The sequence below is a fragment of the Rhipicephalus microplus genome, chromosome 7 (genome assembly GCF_043290135.1).
Source record: "Rhipicephalus microplus isolate Deutch F79 chromosome 7, USDA_Rmic, whole genome shotgun sequence".
Classification (NCBI taxonomy): domain Eukaryota; kingdom Metazoa; phylum Arthropoda; class Arachnida; order Ixodida; family Ixodidae; genus Rhipicephalus; species Rhipicephalus microplus.
Window position 1 is genome coordinate 2,364,733 of NC_134706.1, and position 22,385 is coordinate 2,387,117.

Sequence of the window (22,385 nt, forward strand, 5' to 3'; positions counted from 1 at the left end):
TGGTGGGTGCGTGTCGTTCTGTGCTCACTACCTTTTGCAGACGCGCAAGACGAACCAGGCCCTGATCTCGATGGGTGGCGACTACCAGTCGGCAGCGTACACCTACGAGAACATTGACACCCTCATTCGATACATCAACGCAAAGGTAATATGCGTTCACTTGCGATTCTCTTCCTCTCGTTGGTACAAGAAGATAAAAACTTCGAAGGCTGTTTCAAGCATTTGACAAACGCTGCTCGTCCTAAAAGCATAGACATGGGGCAGGTGGAGTGGCGGCACCTCGTGATGGGGCCACCATGGCTGTGCCGTATATACAGTCACTTAGTCCGCCAGCCCTGCTCGTCATAGTTTTCTGCGTGGGGTCACGGCCGTGCAGGGTTCTGGCAATAATGACGACCTAGAGATACTGACGTTGCATTATAGGCGCAGTTTACTAGCCATGGACCGAAATCAGCTGCTGTTAGAAGCACGTTATTTCCAGGTTTGCCTCCAGCGCTTGTTTTCTTTTTCTTTAGCAGATAACCGAAATTAGGAGGGGCAAGGGGGAGTGCTGCCGTGAGACTTTCCGCCCGTTGAATAGAACGTGGGGCGTGCCTGTGTCCCGAACCTCTTTCCCCTCTTCAAGTTCAGCAGTGAACGAGCCAAATTCAAGGCACTTCTGTGCCCACGCATCTTCCTTTCACAATTCAGTGGGCAACACCAGAGAAGGACGAAGTCGAGGCCCATAGTACACAAGCGGCACACAGGTGGCGTAGGAATAGTCTCCCAGTCACTTGGCTGGTCATTCGCCGTGAGACTACCCGTTTTCACTCCGGTTTTGGGAAGCTGAGCTCATGGGTGTCATCATGGCACAGCGAAACCTTCGGCAAGAGGAGAATAATAACTGATTCGCTCTCGGTATGCACAGCTCTTACAGCTTCTCTTACCTCTCGTGCCATAACGACGTATACGATCTTTAGTTCTGTCTCAGCCGAAGTATCTGAAATTACTATGGGTTCCAGGTCACTGTGAGTTAAATATAAATGAAGTGGCCGACGCCTTAGCTCGCGCATCGCTAGATCTCCCAATAGTTCAGGTTCTTCCAGTCTTCAATACTTCACCGCAATCAGGTATAGATCTTTATAAAAGGAGCACACAAAACACGGGACAGAAAGAAATCGGGACAAGTTATCAGGAGTGCTTGTCCTGATCTCTTTCTGTCCCGTGTTTTGTGCGCTCTGTTTTATGAAGAACTATGAATAACCAACACGCCCAAACCTAATACCTTTTCATGTACAGAATATTAGCTATTTACACAGATCGGATGAAAACTATAACCACGTGGACAGAATATAAGCACCTAAAAATTTCATGAAAGTCGCAGTGGAGCCGATTTCGACAATCAGGAGTGACGATCACTAAATTTCGATGCCGTGCCCCCCCCCCCCTGCTCCCCATTAAGCTTACATCTGCTTGCACAGAACTGCTCTCATGATATTACACCTCTGTCAATTCTGCGTAGAACTAGAAAATATTGAACATCACTTTTTGTGATGTCACAGATATTCTCGTATTAGACCTTGACTTCTCATTACTCCTCTTTTGAAAATAGGCTTAACCGTATCGGTAGAAAATGTTTTAAGTTTCAGTGTCTCAGGCTTGGAATACTGCCACAGGGATGCCTTTGATTTCGTGTGTGATTTCATTAGAGCTACTCAACGAGTACCGTTTTGTTATGGTATTTACAATTCTTCGTCCTTTCAACAAGGTAAAACCTTACGAAGTTTTTCGAAATTGTTCCAATCAGGTTTTTACGGCAGTCTAGAATGCAAGCTAAAAATCATGCTAATTGTAGTTTAAATTAATATATTACGTATTATTGCCGTTTAATTTCGTTATTTTCTTAAATAGACTTCATCCTTAAAATAAAATTGAGTCTCAACGTCACATTCTTGCCCAATCAACCAAAGTGGGTACGTGCCATATATTGCAGGAAAACAAACATACTCAAATACATTAGATCGAGCACCACAATTTTCTATTTAATCTGCAGTCTTTATAATCTATAACCTCCCTTATTCTAAAGCTTCATAATATTTTAGAAAACCACTCCCCCCCAGTGGGTGTGCGCCATGGGTAAGGGGCACATATAAGATCAAGAACTCGCAATCGGTTTACCAGAAACGAGAAAGATGCCTGAATACTTCATCGCCGCAACTACGCCAAGTGGTAACTTAGGCGCCCTTATCCGCCAGCAAGTGTAGATTTGTATCGACAAAAACATCAGGGTCAGAAAGCCTTAAATGTAGGGCTGTGCGAGTATTCGAAATTTTCGAATAGCGAATCGAACGCTCGAAGGAACGAGATGCTAGAAAAGTGAAGTATTTTTGTCATCGAAATGCGCAGATGCATGCAGCCAATGTACTTTTGGCCCTATTGACGCCATACGTATGATGATGTTGATGCTGGCCTAAAAGCGTGACTCGCACCGACTCAGGGGGACAGGCCAAGAAACGAGCAAATAGACACACGGATCACAGGATGACGTCGTCTTCGCTTTTTAAGACCACAGTGTTGCCAACACGACAGTGTCGTCAATCCACTCTCTTCACCGTGACAGTCATGATTATGTTAACTTACGAAAATCGCAAAATGTTTAGGTTTAAGTTTTCTTTAAAAGCCGCTTAAAAAGTACCACGTGAAATACTCCCAGTCACTGCTTTGCTTCAGCCTGAAGTTACAAGATATTTCGAGGGCCGCAGTTGCTGCTCGGCGCGATGATTTCCTCGTTTGAAATCAATTGTACTAATAGTTTACTGTTAAAATTAGTCGTAATGTTCTTTTGTTAAAGTTTGCGAATATTTCATTTCAAATAAAATTTCGTATAACTCTTAAGCTGTTTTAAAAAGATGGCTTAGAAGATTTCAGCCTTATTGCTCGAAGGTCATTTATATTCGTATTCGAGTCTATGTCAGCGCTATTTGACTTGTATTCGATTCGTTTCGAAGATCAATTTTTCGCACACCTGAGAGGACACTAAGGAGAAAAACGATTTTTTTCCTCATATCAGTAAATTACTCTTTCCTGATCACTCGAGTGATCGGAAAGAGTAATGATCACTCGAGTGATCGGAAATAGCAGACGACGCGATCACTCGAGTGATGCCCCGCCGCGGTGGTCTAGTGGCTAAGGTACTCGGCTGCTGACCCGCAGGGCGCGGGTTCGAATCCTGGCTGCGGCGGCTGCATTTCCGATGGAGGCGGAAATGTTGTAGGCCCGTGTGCTCAGATTTGGGTGCACGTTAAAGAACCCCAGGTGGTCTAAATTTCCGGAGCCCTCCACTACGGCGTCTCTCATAATCATATAGTGGTTTTGGGACGTTAAACCCCACATATCAATCAATCAATCAATCACTCGAGTGATCGCGTCGTCTGCTAGGAAACAGATCTGTATCCTAGCAGACGACGCGTGGTAGGTGAGAAGACCCACGAAACGAAAATGCGGGTAGAAAGGCCACTTTGAACTGCCAGCACCATGACGTCATACATTCTGAAAGTGGCTACTAAGGCGTTAATAAAACTGAAGTATATACACTGTCCTCTGAAGGGGCCAGACACATAACGTGCCAAGAATAAGGAAATTCCGTTGAGCGAATGTCGAGAAAGTACGGAAAATACACGTTGAAATCCGTAACCTCACGCATGAAGATTTTGCCGCGTGCTTGATTTTCGCCTATGTTATACATGACATGATAGTGCAATTGACTTCATTCGAGCCTTCATAGCACAATTCATCACAATCACTTTTTCTGCTTTTGAAATAATTGAAGTTCAACTTTCAGGCGCAAAATTACAAAGAAAAACATATGTAAACGGAATCAATCATTCACGATAGTTGTAAGTTGGCTCTCGTGCTGTTCCACTCTCTTTTTCGCCTTTGTTTGGTGTTGCGTAGTGAATGATGAGTCACTGACAACACGACAAGCCGACCGTTTTTAAGGCGGATAGCTGACCTTGTTGGTGCCGTGAATAATAGGTCAGCGAAAAGAGACTAGACGAGAACAAGAAATACCGGACGCCAGACTTGAAATAAACTTTATTACTTACAACGTTCAAGCATACGTAGGCACAAATTGGTGAACGCATGCGCACAAGAGTCCCGTTAAACTCGAAAGCAGATTGGAATGCCTGCGGTATTCGTTTCTTTTCAGATGATGAAGCTCTTTGTCAGATAATGCAAGCGGGGGACTGCTAACACACGTGTCTCTTTTTTCTTTCATATTGCGATGGTGGTGCCCACCCCGGCCGGAGCATGCACTGCCGCTAGGTGCTCCCCATAGGGGGAGGTGCAAAGTCACCCCTTCCCGATTCATTGACAGGGGGTGCGCTGCTACGAACCTTCGGCCGCGCTTGTGGTGCTGACGCAGCCTAACGTTTAGGCACTGGCCATGTTTGGTCTACTAAACAACGGCCACAGGGCAGTGGAATCCTGTAAACAACTGCGCACTGAACAAAATAGGCGGCGTATAGCTAACTTTACGTGCCTTGTATTGGCTTTGCCGCTTTCACAGCGGCACACATGCGTGCGAGCTTATCCGATGCCGAAAGAACGACGGGTACGCCGCACTTTTACGCAACCCTCTTCAAGTGGCGAGAGAGCGAATGCACAGTAGGGGCAGGCACTAAACGTGCTTGGGGCCGTTCTTTGTCTCGTCTGATGGCTTGACCGCCACCTTCACCTTATTTACCAGACTCTCTATTACTAGAGACGTAACTCTGGAAAAGACGTTGATTGTCTGAGAAGGAATCATAGCCGTTCCAATGAACTGTGTTTCATATGGAGCTTCTATATCCCCGTCTCCTCCACTTGTGCAGCACCAGCACCTTCCCAAGGTTCACGCCTTCTACTCGACTCCGTCGTGCTACCTCCGCTCGCTCCTCGAGACCAACGAGGCGTGGACCGAAGTGGACGAGGACCTGTTTCCCTACACCGACGGCGTCCACCCTCCTCGGCAGGCGGCCTACTGGACGGGCTACTTCAGCAGCGAGCCCAACTTCAAGCGCACCGTGCGCAGAGCCAACGGCGTGCTGCAGGCCTGCAAGCAGCTCTCCGTCTTGGGCTTCGTGCACAGCAAGGACATCCGGGTGTTCCGTAAGGTTTTATTTTCACTGAAATGATTCGCACAAATTTATGCGGGAACATCCTTTGCCCATATTGCTCGTCAAGGATCCGTTACAGACATAAGTACGTGTGGTGTGATTAGCGAGTGTATTCTCTACGTAGAAACTTCACTCACAAATTACATTTGCAAGCACGCTCATGTAAGAAAAAGAAACAACATAATCAATTGGACACGCGCACAGTTATTGTACGACATGAATATGGTGACAAGAAATTCAACGACAGAAAAAGTTTCCTGAGCGATTGCGTAATTTTTGGCGGACATGTAATTAGGGTCAGAATGCTCTTCCGAATTTTCGCACCATTGAAGGATGTTGTTCGACAACCGTAAACGTTGTGGACTACTGGTAAATTAAGATTTAATTGTTCCGCCCGTCGATTGCAGCCTCTGGGTTTTAATAAAAGTGATGAGTTTGACGCCTATACGTAATCATGTATTCTAAAGTGAACATCGATTAGCGTGGAAAGACGGGGCTGGTGCGCAAACGCTGACGCAAGGGAGATGTCAAGGGACCACGAACGTCTACTTTGTCGGCTTCTCTCTTGTGTGAGTGGTCGTGCCGCTTCTTTCAATAATGTATCCACGTTTTTAACAGGAATGCATACAAACAAAAGCTCTACTCTCTGTTATTCCGAGGACAGGAATATTTGACACGTTAATAAACCACCATTTGACCATACGCCCGAGCTTCGCCTTGAAAAGTAGAACGATTGCTAGTCTAGATTTGGTTCTTGGTGCATGCCTGAACCCTGCCACATGTAAACGAACTTCCGTGTGCACATCTCTGGCCGTTTCGAACTATCCTCTTATGCGGGCTGCAATTACAATAATTAGAACTTACAGACAAGAAAGCCAAGGAAAATATAGACGATGTTGTTTGCAGCAGGCATAATGTAAATGAAGAGAAAGTATATTGTGTTTAACAAAGAATAAACCAGCCCTCGAATTCCCACTTTTTTTCTCTTATATTTTAAGCTAGACTTCTCGCGTGGTCACAAAGTTTGATTTTGTTGTCGTTTGGCAGCTCTGCTAAACAGCAATGTCCCTAATGTGAATGCTCCGACAATTGCCCCAGTTTCCAAGTTTAAACTCAATCTGTTTCTGCTGATTAAACGTATAACAATAATAGTTAATTACTTATTTATCTATTCAATCAATAATTGTTTCGTTCGGTTTTTTCTTTTTCAGAGGAGAACGTGGCCCTCGCCCAGAACAGCGAAGTGATAGCGTATGTGGGTGCCATCATCCCGTTCTTTTTCGCGACTATGGAGGCAAGTGCGCTGACTCGTTTCTGCAGCATACCACGTGACTTGCAGGGGATGCGAGAGGCCCGAAGTGCTCCTGCAGTACGAGGCGCTACTCAACAATGGCATCGCTCGCTGTCAAGTGAGTACTGTCCACAGTAATAACAGGTGCGCTAAAAGCGACGAGGATAAAACGTTCCGTAAGAACTCGCAGCTAGCTGTGAGGCAAGAGCAATTTTATTGATAGCATGACTGAGGCTAATGCATAAAACGCTTCTGCACGATGGATGAAGGGATCTTTTTATTCCGGGAAGGAGGTCGTTGTTGAGATGAGGAGGAGACGTATACGCACAAATTAAGCCGCGCACAAACCACGTGGTAAATAATCAGTGGTGGGGCAATGTGAGTAACTCATCAGTGTTCCAGTGCCTCTTTGTACGGCTTCCGAATGAGGGTGTGGGAAATAGTGCTGTTCTATCGATGCCGACCTAGGAAATAATGATTAACAAGGTGCTCGCAACCACAGCCACTGTAGCCAGCATAATTCATAAGTGGCATTTTCTTGCCCTCCACTACTGCTCCGTGCGCCTCTGGCCGCTCTTCACTCATCGTCGAGCTTTCAACTGCATTGGTTTCGGGAGGAATACTCGTCTGAAAGAAGCTGTTCGCCCCACCGCGGTGGTCTAATGGCTAAGGTACTGGGCTGCTGACCCACAGGTCGCGGGATCGAATCCCGGCTGCGGCGGTTGCATTTCCGATGGAGGCGGAAATGTTGTAGGCCCGTGTGCTCAGATTTGGGTGCACGTTAAAGAACCCCAGGTGGTCAAAATTTCCGGAGCCCTCCAATACGGCGTCTCTCATAATCATATGGTGGTTTTGGGACGTTAAACCCAACATATCAATCAATCAATCAATCAATCAATCAATCAATCAATCAATCAATCAAAGAAGCTATTCACTTGGTGCCGTCCCTTTAATGACCGACGCATGACTAACAGTGACAAAAAGGTGAAGAAGGACACTACTAAGGTATCAGCACACTTGGGGATCACTGGCGCATGCTCTCTCGTGGCCCACTGACGTCACTTTGTGTTATTTCACGATGTGTCACATTTCTTCCCCCTTAGTCATCGATGCCGTAACGTCGCGCTGACCGGCGTTGACAGTTGGAACGCCCGTCTCAGTTCCGGCAGGTCCCAGGGTGGGGCTGGCCGTAGTCGGGAGAGCAAACGAGGGGGCCGTTTCATGGCTTGAACCTCCGGTCTCACAGTGCCAAACTCGGCCCACGTGGTCCCGGTGGCGTCGGTGCGCCGTACCGCCTGCAGTCCGCAGCTCATACATGGCGGGGCCCACCCAAACGTCGCCACACACGCCCAGGAAGCCACTCGGGCCCGGGACGGAAGTTTCTCGCGTACACGACACTATCAGGCATGAACCCACGTTGAGTGTGGCGTGGAGTGCTGGCTGAACAAGACACGTGAAACTCAAGTTCATGAATAACTGTTTAACTTTTAGCTCTTTTTGCGAGAGACGAACAAATACGAAGCAGAGAGTATGCACACGGACGAGCGCAATCTAACTGTATAAAGTCATTCGGGCTATTTGGTAGTAGTTCTACTAACTAACAACTAGTTTATTTTTGAAAATAGATCTGTTCAAGTAGCTAACATGATCTGGGCAATCTGCGCGCAAGAAATATACCAGTTGTTAGATTGCACTCGTCAGTGTGTACTCCTTGTTTCGTCCTTGTTTGTCTCGCGCAAATTAGCTGATAGATGAATTCGTTACAACTAGGCCGGCCAGCAGTTTTGCTTCAGTTCATAACTATTGAAGCACAAATTTGTGAGACGGGCTTGCCGAAAGACAAGGAATTATCGCAAGGGACTGCAGGGTACCCTGAGATGGCATTGCGTTTTTTTTTTTATGCATAGGCGCGCGCTTTAGGGAAGAAGGAAATGTTATGTTTTCCTGCTCCACCTCAAGTCGAGTTCGAAAGGAGGGCGTTTCGCAGTGAATTCAGGAAATTAAGCAACTTCTCACAATGGCCTGCTTTTCGTCCCCTTAATAGTGGTAAGTAAACAGTTCCGGCCACATCACTGGCCCTCCGTCGCCATCATTGCTAATAACGTGCATGGCACACTGCCCCTCACTTGAACAGCGATGGTCCGGCAGAGTAAAAACATAGCGCAAACATGGCACCCTCCTCAGACAATTAAGAGAGAGGGGGGATGCTTCCTCCTACGTGCACACGTATTAGTTAGTCGATGAGGGTTTCAATGTGGCCTTGTTGGTGGTTAGTATCTTTTACGTAGCTCGAAACAGCACACGTGAAGACAGCACGTATCCACATGCACTGATGCGGTTTATCGGGCACAACGACGCTGCCCATTTGTGGTACAGCGCGTGATGGACGAGGCCCTTCGCGCCGTCGTGTGGGAGGGCAACTCTGTGAGCCAGCTCCGGTTCTCCCACTGCCTCGAGGATGACTGCAAGCCGGTGGACGCTGACGAGGCGTGGCTGCTGGTGTACAATCCTCTCGCCTACGCCTACACCACCCACATACGGTTGCCGGCCAAGGAAGGATACTCGTACGTTGTCGACGGACTCAATGCTCAGGTATCCCCGGCTGTTGGAGATATGATACCACGTCACGCAGACCAGCCCGTTTTGGTGGCCCAACACGTGACCTTTTGCGTCAAGATCACGCAAGCAATGAGATTTGCCGACACTCCCAGGTTTGGCGCGCCGGTAGCTTTTAATCGAAGAGCGCTTGTTTGGCGCAGACCGGTTGGTTCCCGCAGGAGGTTCAAAAAAGGAACGCCACCGAAAGTATTGAAACTGCCGCATGTTCTGACGTTTTGATCACGTGTTGTGCCGGCAAGATGGACTTCAACCGTGTGACGTAATTGTCCCTCCTCTTTTTTTTCTTCCTCAGTGTATGATAATTTCATTCGTTCATGGTCATGGATCATACGGCCACGCGAGTTCCTTTTTTGTATTTTTATATGTAACCAGTCTGTTACACGCGTAACCACTACCTTTGGCGAACCGTAGCAGAATGTCTGGGAACTTTCGAGATAATTTAAGAATCGTGGGATACACAGGTTCCAGCGCGCAAACGCGAACAGGTGAGTTTGTTCTGGAAGTTTCGCGGCCATCGGTGCTGAGAACGGAATGTTCGATGTCACTTGTAAAATGCCAACGCGTCCAGATCAGATGAACCTACGGCCGACGCTCTGTTCGCCGCTATCATACAGCGTGAAGTGCTCGTACGCACCTTGAGTTTTCATTGTTCGACCACAAGTTCAACTAAATAAGGAGTTACGCCTTGAACACACCGGCTACTGCCGTCATAAACGTCACAAGCTCGTGACAACAATCAATTAGCGGTGGGCACGCCTCAGAAAAAAAAAAAAAACACCTCTAGGAGCGTTCGGTGATCGCGATCGGAAAAAGCACTGTCGAACGGAAAATCTGCCGTTTACATCTTCCTGTGCTGCCCTCTTCTGTTTTGGTATGAGCTTTGTAGTGCATTTGCGGGCTCTCTCCTTCATTCTTTCGCACCTCTTTTCCCTTCCCCAGTACGCCAACGGGACATTTACCGTGGTTAAACTTTCCTACCGTGCCTTTTTGGTAGGGGCCGAGACAAGTGAGGGCGCCAGGACAAGAGCCTCCGAGATCAAGAGACGTATAGTGATTTGTCCACTAGGCACCATTTTTTTTTTGTGAAATAAAAAAAAACGGATTGGAAAGAAAGATGCTCGCCTTGCTGCAGAACCCCTGCTAATATAGCTCTTTTTTTTTTCTTGCAACTGTTGCTGCGGATGTCCTTCCACCGGTACTTTCATTCATCATCTCTTTTTTTTCTTTCACAGAAGTGGATTAAGGTAAAGAAAAATCTCACTCAACCCACCCCAGCACAATGTTGTCTTGTTGCATCATGGCAGATATTCTTATTAATGTACAGTCGACTACAAAAGCTCACGTACTACGCGAGCGCGTTCCCAAGGGCCTCTTCGCCACATTTGCGTTACGGTGGTCGACGGCAGCACTGCACTCCGGATGCATCCATCCCTTAATCTATGGCTGGGGTATTTTCTCACTGGGCACAAATATTTTCCATTGTCTACGAAATATCCCGAGAGCAGTATATCAATAAGACTTGAGTTTTCGCGGTAGTAATCATGTCTACTGTAGGTATGAACCGCGTGCTCAGAAGTCACATTTGCTTTATCAGTCGGCACATCCTGAACTAGTGAAAAGGGTTATTGTTAAAATGTGCATGAAAAATACCCTCGAGAAGTCATGCGTGCATGTAGTTCGTGAATCGTTCACGCAGCAGGTTGTCCGCATGGGAAAAGCGGATTTTTCAAGACATGTGGTGGTATCAGTGGCCGAGGCTATACTGAAAAGTAGTAGGTCTCGCCGTAGCCTACTTCCGAGTGTCGTTCTTCCGAATACAGGAAAAAGAAGACAAAGTGGCTGATTGGGCTAGTTTGTTTAGCATATATACTTAACGTTTAACAGCGTGAAAAGATACACGGTTGACAGAAAAAGGACGGGACACGCGTTGTCCCGTCTTTTTTTGGTCCGCCGTGTATTTTTTCGCGCTGTTAAACCATAGGTAAAAAGAAGACATCCGTCGTGGTGTTTGCTACGGAGTGAAAGATGTTGCAAAACGCGTTCAAGTTCGCGTGGCATTCCCTGCCCCTTATAAGTTGTCCGGTTTGACGGGAAAACCACATCGCTAGAAAAAGCACCGAAACTACTACAGTGAATGTGTAAAGGGTGTGGTCTACGGCGTCCCGCTGACATGCGGAAAGCAGTCAGGTGGGTGAACGACCGGTTGCGCGAACACAGTAACAAAGTTTGCCAAATAAACAGTGGACCCTGCATTGCAGCACGTGTGGCGCTCCTGGATGCAAACCCCTATTCGAAAAGTGCTGAGTGGTAGGGTGACGTGGTTCCCAACTAACGCGCGAGATAACTGAGGCAGCATAAATTGGTAAACTTGGCAACAAACTGCGTGGGCATCCCGTCCATTGCCTTGACGGAAAAAGAAGTGAAATATTTGTCCCGTGCGCATGACCGCCGCAAAAGACGTACGGTGATTCTTCTTTCTTTTTTTTTTTTTGCAAATATTGGTTTACAATCTTGTTCACGTGTCGTTTTTTCCTTATATTCTACTCCCTTTTGAAAATAAACTTCTGTTGTAAGTTCAGCGCTCGTCTGTTTCTTCCTATCCCTTGTTGTGTTGTCAGTGTAGTATTCTCAGAAAGTGCGTACTATCTACTCAACGGCACACCATTTGAAGCACGTTATGATAGCTTTTGACTCGTCTATACAAATAGAAGCATGGCACTCATACCGCAGATAAGCCCTTTGCATGCAAACAACGGGCTTACAATATTCTACATGGGTGCAGCAAAAAAATTGATATGCCAGTGAGTAACAAGATGACCCGTTTCCTGGTTGGTGTTGCCGTCAGCGGTAGACATGGTGCACCGCTAGGTGATGCGGATAGGCAGTATATGGCACGCACTCGCGCGCTCCATAGGCTTTTGTGGTCGGCTCTACGCCAAGTTTTCTTTTGACATCGATGCGTGGAAGCTATCCCGCCGCCGTGCATGCTCTTCCTCAGATCTTGTCTGCCGAGAACAAGGCTGACGAGGTGGTCTTCTCCGCACGGCTCGTGCCCCTCGGTGTGACGACGCACTACGTACAAAGGTCGCGAGAGTCTCCTTCCAAGAAACCGGAGGCGTCGCCGAGAGACGAACAACCCAACAAAATGACCGTCATCAGGAACAAGGTGAGCGACAGTTGTCATCGAAACGTATGCGCTATCTTTTGCACCCTCATTTTGTTGACCATACACTGTTGATCAGATCATGGCATTCCCAGGCTCATATTCGTACCCCGTCATGGTGGTCTACCGATTATGACCCGCTGGTCGCGGGACCAAATCTCGACCGCGGCGGCGCAATTTCAATGAAGGCGAATATCCTCGAGGCGCATGTACTTAAATTTCTGGCAGGCTATAGAACTTCAGGTGGACGACATTTCTGGAGCCCTCCGCTACGGCGTCTCATAATCTAATGAATCCCCAAAATTTATGAGAACTAGATGCTGTAGGACACGACTTCATGGGTAAAACTGTGCCCTTTTATTCAAATCTTGGTGGTGGTGTGACGTCACCCATGGCCTTCCTGCTTAAGGTATCCCCCATAAAGCCCTTATACCTTCGGAAAAGTACAGCACTCTTTTGATCTGCGCCGCTTCCTCCTCTCCCCGCCGGAGCTTGTATTTTCGGGTGGATGTGGCGAATAACCGGTTTTCGCAGCTCAGCGCCATGTTGGATGCGCCACTGTGTTGATTGTTCGCCGCATGCAGAGTGCAAGATCTGTGAAAGCATTTCTGTAAAAAGTGGTTCATGTTTCAAATTTCATGATTATCGCGGCTGTTCTCAAGCGCAGCCCGTCAGCGTGCACGCCGTGTGTGCTCCTTATGAAATGAACCGCTGGCACTTGCAAAAAAATAACAAAACGCTCTGTTGCAATACATATAACAATGTGCCGAACTTTCTCATTGCTTTGAGGTGATACTGTGCGTTGAGTTGAGATAATGCATCGCTAGAAATGGGTGAGCGGTAATTTAGACAGTGATGACGCGACTGCGTTTTTCGACCTCTACATCACAGCACAATCTCGGCCATCCAGCAATTCGAAATAGTTTCCGTGTGCGAAAACCACCTTTCTCACCTACATTATCTTCAACGCCCATGAATACATGTAATACTTCAAGACAACGCTTGCAAACTGCGCCGCAGAGGACAAACATCTCAAAACTGCGCACTGCGTGCACTAGGCATTCGACAGGTAGAGGAGAGGTAGCATGTGAAACGTCGCGATGTTCTGAGCGAACAATTTAATGGGCATTGTTGACATTGCTGCAGTTATAAAATACCAAGATAGTTTGTGCACACGGGAACCATTCCTTCTTAAATGGCGTGACTTAAAACACCACAGCTGCAATTTAAATATTTCTTACCAGTTCAATAAACCCAGCTATGTATATATACAATAAACCCAGCTATGTATATATGTATATATACAATAAACCCAGCTATGTATATCAGCGCCTGATACACAAGGAAACACTACGCTGCGAAAAGAAATTTACACGTCGTGCAATTCGCTACAACTTGTGCATGACTTGCAGCAGCTCTTCTGCCGTATTATTGACGATGAGCGCACCCAGTCTTGCTGAGAAAATCAACGCAGAAGAATCATTACATGAAGCCGCATGTGAGGCGCGGCACACGTACGGCTGTACAGGAGCGGCTATAACTAATGCAGGAGCGGTAGCGCGCCACCGGATCAAAAGCGAACTGCAAGCTCGTGGCACGTTACAGGGGGCGCCACTGTCGCAAGCTAAAAAAAAAAAAGAAGCAACGCGCCGGAGAGGAGGCCGCAAGGGCGAGAGCAGATGGCGCTACTTTTACGAAGTATAGGGGCTTTAATCCCCCCATGGTGCAGTGACCGGAAGTTAGGCCTGTGCGCTCTAGGATAAGGAAACACGCTTCGAGCAACTCTCCATGAATGCAACGCAGTGACGTCAGGGCATGGTTCGCAAAGGTAGACTGCAGTGACGTCATCGTAACAGACATTTTCGTATGCTGATGTTGCACGTCGAGCATCTCCCTTTTAGCGAGAATCGAGATAACATGACAAACGGCTAATGCGCTGACAGACAAAATCACAGGAGTGATAATCAGAGGCCGGATTCATAAAGCGTTTAATCCGCGAGCTTGGGTGGCCGGATTAATTATGGGCACTCATTATTATTTTGTACATGCGAATAATTCCGTAACGTAAGGCATTCTTGTGAATACCGGCCCAGTCAGAGAATTGACACCGTCAAGTGCAAAACATTGTGCGCGATTTGGTATCGCTCATTGACGTCACCGGGGGCAGCCATGTTTGGGTACAAGCACCGTGAGGAGTCCCTGCTTTCGTGACGTCACGTGATAATGATCGACTTTTCAGCGCTACCGCCTGGTAGTGGACTCGGCTACGGGTTTCGTGCGTGGCATCATGGTCAAGGGCGGGCTGCAGGTGACGCTGCAGCACCTGTTCCTGTCCTACCACGCGTACCAGGGAAGCAGCCGCAAGGCGTCCGACAGTCGCGTGCTTAACCCCGTCAACGACGACCCGTTCGACTTGGGGAACAACGTCACATTCCGCATCACACGAGGACTTGAGGTGAGACATGCGTGACACGCGGTATAGGGGCGATTATTTCCACGAAAAAATCGAATACGCTGGCACGTACTCTTGCGCTGGCAACTCCATGCGCTGGCACGTAGCAATATTATTGGTTCTTGGGCCTTACTAAGTCACCGGGTTCCGGAACTTACCACTGGTGTCGAATATCATGTCCCACGTTTGCCTTAATTCCTCGGGTACTAAAGAGTTGCGGCATATAATATGGACGTTTTGAACTTTCTCAGGCACGGACGTTTCATTGTGTCATGAAATGATGTTCGCCATTAGTATCTCTCTATATATAACTACATTTTCTTGTGAACTTCAGTTATGCGAGTGCACTTGAAGCTCCACGTATGCTGTTAGAGCTTAAATTCGACTCACCATGTCATTTGCTTGAAGTCACTGCCCTTAATTTTGGTGTTACGCGGTTCATTTCAGATAGGCGGCCCTCACTTCCTATTTTCACTGTCTCTGAAAGGAGCCGAAAATCCCTCGAAGTTTAAAGGTTACAATACTCCTTATGCCAAAAGGACACGAAAAACAAATAATTCTTTACGGTAAAAAAAGAAAAAATGACCATTTTTACGTATTAGGCTGCAGAGCTAGAGAGGCTGTACGCGTAATATGACACACATTCAGGTGCAACGTTCAATGGCTCCCGCTGCTCCGCACCCACCTCGCATGCAGGTGCAGGAGTTGCACCAGCGCTACGCTCCGTGGCTGGATCTGGTGGTTCGCCTATTCGAGAATGAGGACACCATCGAATTCGAATGGTCGCTGGGGCCGGTGCCGCTGGGTGACCACAAGGGCAAGGAGATCGTGTGCCGGTTCGCCAGCAGCGTGCAGAGTGGCGAACTCTTCTACACCGACACCAACGGGCGACGCAGCATCGAAAGAAAGTATGACTCGGGGATTCCGTGCAAGTTTCTTTTTTTATCCTGCAAATTCAACTTAAGTGGACACGCATATATTTACACAAGTGAGGTTGATTACATGCTGTATGACGAAAGGCAATGTGTCAGGGCCCTTACAGAGTAAAAGACAATTTTTTTCTTTCTCTCTCTCTTTCCTCGTTTATCTATTTTTCTTTTTATCAACTTCACTTCACTTTATTACCTTAAAGAGCCTGGCGAGGGAGTATTACATAAGGAATGGGTTAACAATTGGAGGTTACAGAGAGTGATCTTCTGACAAACAATATGCATTCATGTTTTGCGCAAACATTGGTGAACACGTGATGGCTGCAATGTCACGGGGAAGGCCATTCCAGTCCACTGCTGTGCGAAGAAAAAATGAGGCAGCAAAAGTAGTAGTGCGAGTGCGTGAGCGTGCGATTGAATGAGGATGGGGATTCTTCTCCCCCCCCTCTCTCTCTCTCTTTCTCTGTTTTGCTTGTTTTTTTTTCTTTTTGCTTCCTGGCTTAAATACAGCAGAACGCAATAATCGAAGGACAGTTATACGAGGTGAAAAACCCCGTGCATTAGTAACAAGACATTAAATTTATGTATGTTGTCAAAAATAGCCTAGCTAAATGCACTTTAAGGTATTCTGTTTCTTCTACTTTACACTAAGTTATATCCTAAACGAAATGTGAGTAATTCCAACTTTTGTCACGTTGACGTGGTAAATATTTATTGATTAACTTGTTCGTGTAGCATCTAAAGTGCCACAATAAATAAAAAGTAAAATTTCAGTTATCAATTTTCAGTTGTGAGCCAGCCAGCAAGACTGAAAAGTGGCGGAGGCTAACATCGACGTCCCCACATGGCAGGCCGTGCCACTCAAGCTCCTGGTTCTCAAGGAACTTTATTCCTCCTTCTTAATAATAATAATTTGGCAAGTTCGGTTATAAATGTGTTCCTTGACGTGAAGCTGCCTTTCGGGAAAGCAGGCAGTAATTGAAAAGGATCCCGGTGTTGGCTTTTAATTGAATTTCAGATTTATAAACCGTAATTAAGAGGTGTTAGGTTACTATAATGTGACGTTGCTCTCTCATTTGCATCAGGAGGCTGGAAGGCAGCCCTGTGGCCTCCAACTTCTACCCGGTGACATCATGGGCATTTCTAGCGGTGAGTGAACATCACTCGAGTATTTACTAATCTGCAGATTTGTAAAGATTTTGCTGTAACGCTCTGCAGTCATTCGATGACTTTTAAAAAATTAATCAAATATTACTTCATTATATTCTATTTATCAACCTAATGACCAATTTTGTGAAAGGGTTCGGAATACTTAAAGAAAGCATGGTTGATGCCTCCATCATAGAAATCGGTAGAGCACGAAAGTAAAACCTGTCTTTAAAGAAGTACTTTAAGAAGAAATATTTTAAGGATATAAGATAACTTGGACAACGTCCATTGACAGCTACAGCAGCGCTTATCGTGGAAGTATTCACGTTGGCGCTTAGTCATGCATCTCGACGACCAACTTCCATAATCAATGATTACCCTTGTAGTCGTAGTTGCTTGTGGACCGGCTACTCTTCCTTCACCCAAGGAAGATGGCCACCAATGTTTGCACATCAGAACTGTGCTGGCAGGGCCGGGTAATTTGGTAAGCACCTGTAATCCTGGAAGGCTCAGCGTGGGATGTGTTCCTTGTGAGAAGGCTGGAACACTGGGCTCGACGAGGTTGCGAGCCCATGTAATCCAGTTTGGGGAGCAGTCCTCGTAATCTGGACAAGGGTCTATGCCGGAACGGTGTGGGCAGTTGGGCGCCCACGTAATCCACCCTAATTGGAGCCGCGACCCTTGACCACAGCTCTCACGTGGTGCATCAGGGGCAACGTGCATTTTCTCGAGGATATTGCATGGCCAAGGGGAGAGCGTGCTCACCAACACCTGGTGGCGAGGCATAGGGTGCTCCCGAAGGCTAGTGCCGGGAAAGCGTGTGGTAACAAAACGCAGCGCATATTAGCCTTCGAGTACCCTATTGCACGTGTCCAGTAGGGGCCTCGGCCACGCCGGCACTCAGTTACTCCGGTTTCCAGATACGAATCGTAGACCACACGTTGGCATTTATTCCGTGGGTGGTGAAGGGACAGCCGAATAAGTACCTCTTTAGTACGTTGATCCATGCAGCTGCTTTAGGAAACGGTGAGGGTGGACAAAGAGATGTGACAGCCACAATAGCGTTACTTATCGGACACGGAACTCGGGCTGACATCACCTACTCCACAGAGTTTCCAGTCTATGGGAGTTCCCACGCATGGCTCTTCAGCAAGCACGAGAATTATGGATAGCACATGGATGGATTTGCATAGTCTTCGTACTTTACGTTTCTTCTGCCTTCGCGTGGCTTGAAGATCCTTTGTCACGAAACAACAGTCGACAAATGTTCGCCAGGTATACGCATTGCCTTTTACAATCACCATTTTATATCATCTCACGGAGTTCAAAGCGATTTGTTCTTTCATACGAAAAAAAAATAGAAACACAACAATAAACAAAACTGCAAGTGTGATTCAACGCCCTCAAGCACAAAGACTAGGCAAGTTCATGTCATACCCATAGATCCCATGGTCGCTGAACGATCGAAGCGCCATAGTCCCTGCAAGTTAATATTAGGAAATCATATGGCCTACTCGGAGCATGTTGGAGTTATTCAACATTACTGTCCAACCAGAGGGAAACGCAACGTGCGTCGTGTATTACCTTTGGCTGGCCGCGATTCTTCACGCCCTAAGTGTGCAACGCAGAGCTACATCCAGGTAAAACAGGTGGGTTGCAGAAGTAACAGAGTTATGTTCTGAATGAATGGGCGATGCTGATGGAATAGATGAGTGACGAAGATGACGCTCCTGGTAAGGTAGCCACTTGGGGTGTGTCAAGGCGCTGAAGAAATCGCACGTCTATTAAACGTGCCTATTAGGACGGGCGCTTGAAAACGACGCGTCGAAAAAACTAAGCGTGTATGCCATGGTCATGATGCATAAGTGCACTTTACCGCGAACGCTAGGAGAGGACAGCAGTATATGTAAAAGGCGTATTTGTTTAATGACTACAAGATTGGGAGATTATGGCGCAGTGCTTGCATTAAAATTTTGTGATAAGATATATGGGTGTGTACGAAGAAACTAATTTTAACTTCTCTCTCGTCGGACTGTCACAGCTTGTTTCTGTTATACTTATGGTTTCATGCCCGCGCCTATTCACAGGCAATAAAGAAAAAAAAAAGATCATGACGCAGTGGATAGCATGCCCGGCATCTGTTGTCGCGGACCCAGAGATCGTGGGTTCAACTCCCGTTGAATGAACTTTTTTTCTGCCATGTGATCGTGCTTACTTTTAGTACGTCATTACTACGACGGAAATATTTCACTGAGGTCTTGGTGGACCCCGGCATACAACACCTTTGTGTTAAAATAGTTTATAAATACGAATATTTATTTATTTATTGGTACCTCAAGGGTCCCGAGGGACATTACATGAGGGGTGGGTATCATAAGTGAAGAGAAAACGATAAACAATATAACAATAAACATCAATAAGACTAAAATACAAAATGTAGATACAAATGACGGCAATAAAAATAAGACAATCCATTTCACAAAGGCAAGTCCAGAGGCATCAATTGATGTATGTTCGATAGTATATCGGAAGCGTGTTGCATTATGGACAAGTGCAACATTTTTTGGAAGGCCATTCCAGTCTCGGGCAGTTCTGATGAAGAATGACTGATGGAATGTAGTGGTGCGGGTACGGGGTGGAACTACTGCGTTCAGGTGGCTTGTTCGGGATATACGATGAGTCAGTTGAATCAACCGACTGTCACAAGGCATGATGTGAAAGAATCTGTGGTGGAGGCAAAGGCGTGAGATGCGGCGACGAGAGGCAAGGGGCACCAGCTCCAGCTTAGACGTTAGAGACGAAACGCTTGCATGATACGAGTACTCAGAAAGGATTTAGAATTTCAGCTCTGCGCGTTTGTGGGGTCTCGAATGGAGAGTGCCAAGCTCCTGAAGTTAACGGACACATCAGATGTGGTCGGAACGAACCAAACAGAACACTTTAACTTAACTACTTTCAGATCGGCGATATCTTCAGCCGAATTAATATACATCAATTTGGATTAACAGGCTAAAATAGCCTCACACAAAATCACACAACACTCAGCAACGTAACAAACACAAGCATGCACTCAAAGCGGCTTCGCCAACGCTTGATTTATTACGAGGGCCCACGGCAGACGGCCCGTGGTGCCGTCCACCACCAACCCACCGCTGGAGACAACCGTTCGCTTCACCCGCTACCCACCAAAGAGAACCACTCATCTCCCGTGCGCTGCCACCCAAGCTTTCCGCCAGGCGTCACCTCTGGCGCAACGCACTAACCATGATGATGATGTTGGTGATAACAAACGCTCGCTGGCACAACGCCACCTAGCGCTCAATAGTTATGACCCCTGAATCCGGCTTCTGCGTGAAACAAGTGCGCTACGAGGCGCAAACAACTTTGCAGGGGGTGTTAGCACCTCCACATCCCCCCAAACTTAATTCAAACCATATCCCCCCCCCCCCCCAAAAAAAAAAAAAAACATGAAAGAAATCTGGTACACAAGCTCTAACTAAAAATGACAACACACGTCCCGAGAATGTCCGCGCACCACGACACTGCCGCCGGTCGACACTGCTGCAGTGTTCGGCTCGACGACTTCACCCATGACCGGTCCCGCAACGGCATCGTTGTCCGGCGCGAGGAACCCTCACTCACGCCGACACGTCTTCTGGTTAGCAAAGGATAGCAAAGTATTATGTTATTCTTAAAGGGAAAAGAAGAGAAAAGCGAGCCCCGTAACTGTCTGCATCCCAGTACGATACCTCAACAGTAGCTCACAAGTGGTGGGGTAAGGAGGGGTAAAAGGATAGGATTAAAAGGTATATATAGAGAGAGGAAGGAGAGAGCGAGGCGCAGGGACAGCGAGCAACGGAAGTAAAAAGGAGGTAGGAAAGATGGACACGGTCGCAGGAATCCGAGGACGGGGTACCACTAGTGAGAGCTCTTGTAGGCATCAGGAGATGGCGTAGGGCGAGCCCAGTCGGCCAGAGCTGCACTGTCATCGGAGATTGCAGGAGCACAAGTGGTCGTCACGAAATCTAGCGAGCGAGTCGGATAGCAAAGGAGACGCTATGGTGGGAGCGGAGAAAATAGTGTTTATAGGAGGGAGCAGAACTGCCATTGGCTGTCCCGATAGAAGGCGTTGACTAATCGTAATGCGCGCTAATGCACAGGGGGTGATGATGAGAGAAGAAGAGCACGCCGAACTTTGGCGAAAGCGATAGAAAGGTGCTCCGATGCTACCTGCTTTGCTGTTCAAAAAACGTCACGTTAAGTCGGATATGTTTGTTTTATTCGGTATTACTGATGGATATGGTACAAAATCTGTTCTGCACGCAGAGTGAGTCCCAGGGTGTCCAACTGACCGTGTTTCCCGACAGACCACAAGGTGCAGCCAGCCTCGCATCCGGCAACCTTGAATTCCTCATTCAGCGTCGACTGATCGGAGGCCGTGGAGTGCCCGTCAGAGGACGCCATTGGTTGCACATCGGCACGATCGCCGATTCACAGGTTCCGTTACACGTTTCTTTTAATCTATAGTATGACACTCTAAGTACATGCTATGTACTAAAGTGGATATTTGACACCCACTCGTTAGACTCACAAAGGCGCAATGAAATACATATCAATTTATGAAAAATGAAAGTATCTTAATTGAAGAAAAATGTTTTAGTCCGAGGATCGAACCCAGGACCAACGTCTGTGGAACTCACTTGCAATAGTTACATATGCAGTAACAATATTATGAGTCAATTCGCCTAGAGTAGTTGACTAATTCGCCCTCGCCTTTCCGATGGAGGCGGAAATGCTGTAGGCCCGTGTGCTCAAATTCGGGTGCACGTTAAAGAACCTCAGGTGGTCAAAATTTCTGTAGCCCTCCGCTACGGCGTCTCTCATAATCATATGGTGGTTTTAAGACGCTAAACCCCACATATCAATCATTTCACCTTCGCGCTGCCTATTGTTAGCATCTTGGTTGGCTCAGCCGGTGAGTGAGTGCCCACGAAGTGCGTGTGTCCTGGTTTTGATCCCGGGAGAGAAACTTTATTAGTAAAAAAAATCAATCAATTACGTCAGGCGTTGTCCGTCAACCCTAGCCGTTGGCCGGAATCGCTTGAGACATGGCAGCGGCAAGGGCTTGACCGATGATGTCTTTCTGGACGTTGGGGCCTCGGCTGTGGAGTAGAGCCTATCCAAGGATGTGTGAACCATCGTACTGACTCGGTCTGGTCAACACAATGTGGATCACAATATTTGAACTGGTATCGCAATAATTCTGCCCAGGAAAAGTTTTTCTTGAACTGAGAAGCTTTTATCCCTAATAAATACTTGTGGATTTCGTTGTGGCTTCGTGCTACTAACGTATGATGGTCAGTTATTTATTTCAGCATTTTTAATCATGATGTACGGTCTTGAAGAACACAATACAATTAAAAAACAAAAAGTCGTGTGGAGGTTAAAGGTTGACGAGAGGAGAAGTTAGTCGAAGAAATGATGTCGCGGTAATTATGCGTGTTGACAAGAAAAGTCTTTTTTTTTTTCAGTAACATTATCGAGTTCTTCAGCAGTCTTTTTACGCGAAGGCCTTGCTCGCTCTCTCTCATATTTAACGGCTGAGGAAGAGAAGAATGTGCGCGTAGGCTTAAAATTTCACGCG

General features: G+C 47.0%; 1 protein-coding gene across 6 annotated transcripts in view; it reads left to right on the forward strand.

Moving 5' to 3' along the window:
* Positions 1–22,385, forward strand: part of LOC119179433 (lysosomal alpha-mannosidase) — a 150,937-nt gene that overhangs the window by 117,954 nt on the left and 10,598 nt on the right. For 5 of the 6 annotated variants that reach the window (XM_075868453.1, XM_075868454.1, XM_075868456.1 and 2 more), the window contains exons 6-15: positions 41–145; positions 4,854–5,130; positions 6,350–6,389; positions 6,478–6,547; positions 8,806–9,021; positions 12,047–12,214; positions 14,451–14,666; positions 15,360–15,571; positions 16,678–16,741; positions 21,068–21,238. In XM_075868453.1, the coding sequence (XP_075724568.1) occupies positions 41–145; positions 4,854–5,130; positions 6,350–6,389; positions 6,478–6,547; positions 8,806–9,021; positions 12,047–12,214; positions 14,451–14,666; positions 15,360–15,571; positions 16,678–16,741; positions 21,068–21,238 (1,539 nt within the window). The remainder of the gene's footprint in view (positions 1–40; positions 146–4,853; positions 5,131–6,349; positions 6,390–6,477; positions 6,548–8,805; positions 9,022–12,046; positions 12,215–14,450; positions 14,667–15,359; positions 15,572–16,677; positions 16,742–21,067; positions 21,239–22,385) is intronic. The other variant, XM_075868455.1, reaches the window with a different exon arrangement.